At 32.1% G+C, this 6,543-nt stretch overlaps 1 protein-coding gene across 2 annotated transcripts; it reads left to right on the top strand.

Annotated features, from left to right (window-relative positions):
* Positions 2,510 to 6,243, top strand: LOC104766370 (fe-S cluster assembly factor HCF101, chloroplastic). 2 transcript variants are annotated; one of them, XM_010490239.2, is made up of 14 exons: positions 2,510 to 2,813; positions 3,075 to 3,130; positions 3,290 to 3,340; positions 3,531 to 3,686; positions 3,957 to 4,100; positions 4,183 to 4,325; positions 4,412 to 4,481; positions 4,733 to 4,828; positions 4,931 to 5,020; positions 5,129 to 5,182; positions 5,357 to 5,480; positions 5,616 to 5,740; positions 5,859 to 5,981; positions 6,077 to 6,243. In XM_010490239.2, exons 1-14 carry the CDS (start codon positions 2,591 to 2,593, stop codon positions 6,149 to 6,151), a joined length of 1,530 nt encoding a protein of 509 aa, XP_010488541.1. In that variant the 5' UTR covers positions 2,510 to 2,590; the 3' UTR covers positions 6,152 to 6,243. The 2 variants fall into 2 exon arrangements, with proteins under 2 accessions (XP_010488541.1, XP_010488540.1); XM_010490238.2 differs by having other exon boundaries at positions 2,979 to 3,130.

Raw genomic sequence — 6,543 nt, 5'->3', positions numbered from 1 at the left:
AAACTTCGACTTTTTAACATTCATTTTAATGGTTAGTTAGTTGAGAAAAGTTATTTATTCATTTAGATATGGACATGAAAGTTAATTATATGAAATTGGATATTGCTCATTGATGATATTCAAATATTATGTTTCTCTCTAATTGTACTTAGATTTTAAGATTGTTCGTTTTATTTTATTATCTATGTAGTAAATTTGACTTTTTAACATTCATTTTAATTGTTAGCTAAATTTCCATGCTAAATAATTTTTTTCAAAGATGTTATATGTCAAAGACTAAATGATCAAGCACACATAAAATTTGCATTTGTAACTATATATTTAAGATTGTTCATTTTATTTTATTATCTATGTAGTAAATTTGACTTTTTAACATTCATTTTAATTGTTAGTTAAATTTCCATGCTAAATAATTTTTTTCAAAAATGATATATGTCAAAGTCTAAATGATCAAGCACACATAAAATTTGCATTTGTAACTATATATTTAAGATTGTTCAATTTATTTTATTATCTATGTAGTAAATTTGACTTTTTAACATTCATTTTAATTGTTAGTTAAATTTCCATGCTAAATAATTTTTTTCAAAAATGATATATGTCAAAGTCTAAATGATCAAGCACACATAAAATTTGCATTTGTAACTATATATGTTTGTTAGTTAGTTGAAAAAAGTTAAAAATTCATTTAGATATAGACATGTAAGTTAATTATATAAAATTGGTTAGTGTCATTGTTGATATCCAAACATTATGTTTCTCTATAATCATCCTTAGCTTTTAAGATTGTTCATTTCAAATTATTTTCTATGTAGGAAATTCGACTTTTTAACATTCATTTAATGGTTAGTTAAATTTCCATGCCAAATATTTTTTTTCAAAAATGATATATGTCAATCAAAATGATCAAGCACACATAAAATTAGCATATGTAACTATATATTTTTGTTAGTTAGTTGCGAAAAGATAATTATTTATTTAGATATAGACATGTAAGTTAATTATATAAAATCAGCTATTGCTCATTGGTGATATCCAAATATTATGTTTCTCTCTAATCGCACTTAGCTTTTATATGATTTTATTCTCTATGTAGGAAATTCGACTTTTTAACATTCATTTTAATGGTTAGTTAAATTTCCATGCTAAATATTTCGACTTTTAAGACAATAACAACTCTATATCTTTCACTAGTCATACAGAAAAAGTTCCACAAAACTAATACCACATTGTTTTGAATTAAAAAATAATTAAATAAATTATTGAATAACTCATAACTTTTATTTGGATTTTTGAGTATATTGAGTCGGATTAGAGAGTTTATTGATGGATGAGGTAGAGATTTTAAACAATTTTCCTCATGAGTTATTAATAGTTGTACTCATGATGTACTAGTGCAACAATTTCCCCCTATATTAACCATTTGTTTGAATATACTACCTTTATGATCAGATATGACATATGACGTTAGGTTCTCAAAACAAAAATTACCACATATTAATGATATCCCAAAATCTTAATTATTAATTTAAAGTTGTCATAAATTGTATTAGAAGTAGCCATTATGTTTATAAACAAAAAAATAGTGTGACATACTTATAAATACATATTCACAGATCATGTTTTATAGCATATCATTTTTGACCAAAAAAAAAAATGGTCTCATGTTGCATTTGACAATTAATTATGATAGAAGATTAATTATTTTACAATTTTGATGTTAAATCAGATTATTCTTGAAAGATAAATATTCAATATAACCGATTAATTTATTTAATACATTTCTGTTTCATAGAGAGTGTCATTTTGACACATTTCACACAAATTAAGAAAATTTTGAATTATACATGTTTGTCACTATTTTAATAAGCTGTTAATAATTTAAATTTAATGAAATAAGCTTTGGGTTAGAGATAAATTAGGAAATTTAGCGTAAAAATACATTGAAAATGTTGAATAACACTTTGTATGAAACAAATTTTTTTTTCTAAAATGATTGTTTTTGTGAAACAGAGGAAGGATGACATAGAAAAAAAATCAATTTGAAAAATAGCTAAACATTTTAATATTTATTTAGTCATAACATATTGCATATTTTATTATATTAATTTCAAAATTACACTACACATATAACTCTTTGTAGTATATATATAAATATGCCTAATAATAATACAACATTTTTTTTTCTATCTCTATTTTTTTCTTAATCTTAAGAAATATTTAAAACTTTAAAAACAGTGGCAACTCGATATCTTTCACTAGTCGTAAGAAAAGAGGTTCCATAAACTAATAATATATATAACAAATAGTTTTGATTTTTTTTTAAAATTATTAAATAACACATCATTATTTTTTAAATTTCCGAATCCATTAGAATCCACTAAATAATAAACCCGTAAAAATCATTTATTCTTTTGAAACGAAGGCCCATAGCCCAACCAATATGGTAATTGTCGTTATAAACCTAACCAAATTACAATGAAAAAAAAAAAAAAAAAAAACTACACGTGTGGTCTAGAATCCATAAACATCATCATCTCCTTCGTCTGTCTAAAAAAAACTCATCCTGTACATCGAAATAGCTCTAATCATGTATGTAAAAACTCCTCCTCTAGTTTATCTTCTCCATCCTCCTCAGTCGTTGGGACACCATCCTTCTTTCGTGTTACAGTCCAGAAGAAGAAGCAATTGTTGCATTACAACATTGCTACTTTCTCACAAGTTGTTTCTCCATTCTCAGTCTTCTCCCAGGACAAGATTCCTCAAACGGGTCTCTCAGAATCTCTCCGTTACTAAAGCTGTTTCCGCTCAAGGTAATAAGTTTTTGTCTTTTCCTATATATATACACGAGAGGTTATGGTCTGATTGAGTGGAGTCTGAGTTAGCTACTACATTAAATGAGCTAGGTACTTATGTAGTTGTGTAGTACTTATAAAGTGAGATGTTTTCTGAGAAATTAAATTATGCGTCTTGAACAGCTAGTAGTAGTAGTACTGGTGAGAGTGTTGACAAAACATCAGAAAGAGATGTGTTGAAGGCGCTGTCTCAGATCATTGATCCTGATTTTGGGACAGATATTGTTTCTTGTGGTTTTGTGAAAGATTTGGGGATTGATGAAGCTTTGGGAGAGGTAATTATACTTTCTCCTTCACTAAATTGTTCAAGGCTAAAAAAAAAAAAAAAATAATTGTTCAAGGCTGAACCTACTTTTATCCTTCACCAAATTGTTCTGTTTTTAAATTGTTTGTTCAAGTCTGAAACATGCATGTTTTATGGTCTTCTGTTGTAGGTTTCGTTCCGTTTGGAGCTCACAACACCGGCATGTCCAGTCAAGGACATGGTACATGACAAAACCATCCACTATTCTTATATGTATCACACTACTACTGATATAGTATAGATATTGCAATCCATTAGGAGGGTTTTGGAGCTATATCCTTAGTTTTATAAGTAATGAATCAGTTTTTAGTATATCCTTGTTGTTTTTGTTGGATGTATAATAATATGACATAATAAAAATTCTTTTGTAGTTTGAGAACAAGGCAAATGAGGTAGTTGCAGCTCTTCCATGGGTGAAGAAGGTCAATGTGACAATGTCAGCACAACCAGCCAAACCCATATTTGCAGGGCAGCTTCCCTTTGGTTTATCAAGAATTTCAAACATTATTGCTGTTTCAAGTTGCAAGGTACAAATATCTTCCAATAAATTCCCAATCTATGTAGCTCTTGATGTTTCTTTTTTGTACTGATGTGTGTACTCGTAGCTTAGTATATATGGAATACTCATGCTCCTGAACCAAAGTAGTTATGTTGTATATTCACATGAGGCTGGGAAGATAGATATAAAACAGGATTTTGTCTTTCTTCTTTTGAGACTTAGAAACTAATCTGCCCATAACTGTCTTTAGTTCCATCCCTTTAGTTCATGACACGCTGTTGTTAGATGAACCTTTCAGGGTGGTGTTGGAAAATCAACAGTAGCCGTAAATCTTGCTTATACATTAGCTGGTATGGGTGCTAGAGTTGGCATCTTTGATGCTGATGTCTATGGTCCAAGTCTACCAACCATGGTCAATCCTGAGAGCCGTATACTGGAAATGGTAATTATACTCTTACTCACCTTGTGATAGCAGTAGTAAGACCAAAAGACTAATTTTTTTCGCCTTTTTATGTGTTCAATAGAACCCAGAGACGAAGACCATCATTCCAACAGAATACATAGGGGTAAAGCTAGTCTCATTTGGATTTGCAGGACAAGGGCGTGCCATAATGAGAGGTCCTATGGTGTCTGGTGTTATAAATCAACTCCTTACAACAGCTGAATGGTTTGTTCATTTACAATAAGATCATGACTTGATCTAATTTTAGAAGAAGAAAAAAAGTCATAATCTTTATTGGTAATTTGATGCAGGGGAGAGCTGGATTATCTTGTTATCGACATGCCTCCTGGAACTGGTGATATACAACTAACCTTATGCCAGGTTCGGTTCTGAATATCATACAATTAATCATATGTGTATTTTACTTGGAGTTCGTTAGCATATGTATGACCACTTTTGTTTTGAGGGCCTCATTAAGTCAATTCATAATGAAAGTATGCAAATATACATGTGCATGCCAATGCTTTTTCCCTAGCAAGTAACATCTGAATAACTTTGCTAGAAACTGAAATATGATGAATATTAATTGCTTCTGGTGGTGCTGATGCTAAGGCTAATATTCATGTTATCAGGTTGCGCCATTGACAGCAGCGGTAATTGTAACCACCCCGCAAAAGTTGGCGTTTATTGATGTTGCGAAAGGTGTACGAATGTTCTCAAAACTGAAGGTTTTTCTTCTTTATATAAAATCTTGTGAACTTGCTTTTTTTCTTTACTTTGCAACAAACAGATATGAACTTCCGAGATTCTTGTTTGGTTTTACGGAATAGGTGCCTTGCGTTGCTGTTGTGGAGAATATGAGCCACTTTGACGCTGATGGGAAACGTTATTACCCTTTTGGGAAAGGTTCAGGTTCTGAGGTAGCTGACTTATGCCGTCTCTTAGTTTCACTTGCGTAAACCAAAATGAAACTTTCAACAGGGAAATGCGCATTTAGATAATTTCTGACAGTACATCTCTGGCTGCAGGTTGTTAAGCAATTTGGCATACCTCACCTCTTTGACCTTCCCATTAGACCAACGGTATGCATGTTTTATATATGATGTATTGATGTAGACTCTTTTGACGTTAGTTAATAAAAAAGCCATTTTGATGTCCCTGGAATGTTCATCTCATTCTTTCGTTATATCAGGTGACTGAACAGTAATATTACTGGACTTGTTGTTCTAACTCTTTTATTCCTTTTCGTTTGTTAGTTATCTGCTTCAGGGGATAGCGGTACTCCTGAAGTAGTGTCGGATCCTCTAAGTGACGTTGCCAGAACGTTCCAAGATCTTGGTGTATGTGTAGTGCAACAATGCGCCAAGATACGCCAGCAAGGTAAAACCCAATCATTCATCACATTGAACCTCCTATTTTAAAGTTATACACCAATAATTCCTTTCTCTTATAGTATCAAATGCATGAGTTAAGTGAAAGACTCTTTCTTTTATGTGTATTGTTTGTTCATAATAGTATCAACGGCTGTGACATACGACAAATACCTCAAGGCAATTAGAGTGAAGGTACCAAACTCAGACGAAGAGTTCTTACTCCACCCTGCAACTGTCAGAAGAAATGATCGATCTGCTCAAAGCGCGGTATGGAAGACATTCTCAGCCCGAGAATGATTACTTCGTCCCAAAGCTTCCTTTTCTTTCTGTCTTTAAACTCAAAACAAGAATTCAAAGTGTCAATATTTGGATCTTTGTTGAACAGGATGAATGGACTGGAGAGCAAAAAATTCAGTTTGGGGATGTAGCAGAAGATATTGAACCTGATGACATACGACCAATGGGAAATTACGCTGTCTCAATAACCTGGCCCGACGGGTTTAGCCAGGTATATATAATGAAAACTTTGAAATCAATACTAACAAAAAGAATATACCAAAAGATGTTGAGATTTTAAGAGTCTTGGGTTTGGTTGTTCTGCAGATTGCTCCATATGATCAGCTGGAAACAATTGAACGGCTAGTAGATGTTCCACCATTGTCTCCAGTCGAAGTCTGAAACTCAGAACAATAGTTTTCCCCCTTTATGATCTCTCTCGAAGAACAAAAATTTGTATATTCATTCATATAAAGGAAACTACTTTGAGAGCATGGTTGTTGGATATGGGCTATGCCCAATATGCCACTCGGCCCAACAAGATTCATTAATTACAATCTCGGCCCAACAAGATTGGGAACAAGTCCACTAATTCCCGCAAAAAGGCAATCTCGGGAATTCACGACGAAAACCCTAGACATCCCTAGGTCAACAGTCCCCTATAAAAGGAGAAAGCATTTATTGGGATCACCATCCTGACCCGCGGACAATACCTACAGAGCAATACTTTGCATCGAAAACTGTTATTGTCTTTCGTATAATTCGTTCCTATTTCCAGTTCGTCACTTTAAGCT

The sequence above is a fragment of the Camelina sativa genome, chromosome 19 (assembly GCF_000633955.1).
Source record: "Camelina sativa cultivar DH55 chromosome 19, Cs, whole genome shotgun sequence".
Lineage (NCBI taxonomy): Eukaryota > Viridiplantae > Streptophyta > Magnoliopsida > Brassicales > Brassicaceae > Camelina > Camelina sativa.
Note: the sequence above shows the minus strand (reverse complement) of the source record. Positions and strands in the feature narration are given on the sequence as shown.

Excerpts from the sequence above, each read along its gene's own strand:
- LOC104766370 (XM_010490238.2), top strand. The coding sequence starts at position 2,591 with ATGTATGTAAAAACTCCTCCTCTAGTTTATCTTCTCCATCCTCCTCAG. Across the intron at positions 3,687-3,956 it reads TTGCTGTTTCAAGTTGCAAG|GGTGGTGTTGGAAAATCAAC; the intron begins GTACAAATATCT and ends TGAACCTTTCAG. Across the intron at positions 4,326-4,411 it reads CTCCTTACAACAGCTGAATG|GGGAGAGCTGGATTATCTTG; the intron begins GTTTGTTCATTT and ends AATTTGATGCAG.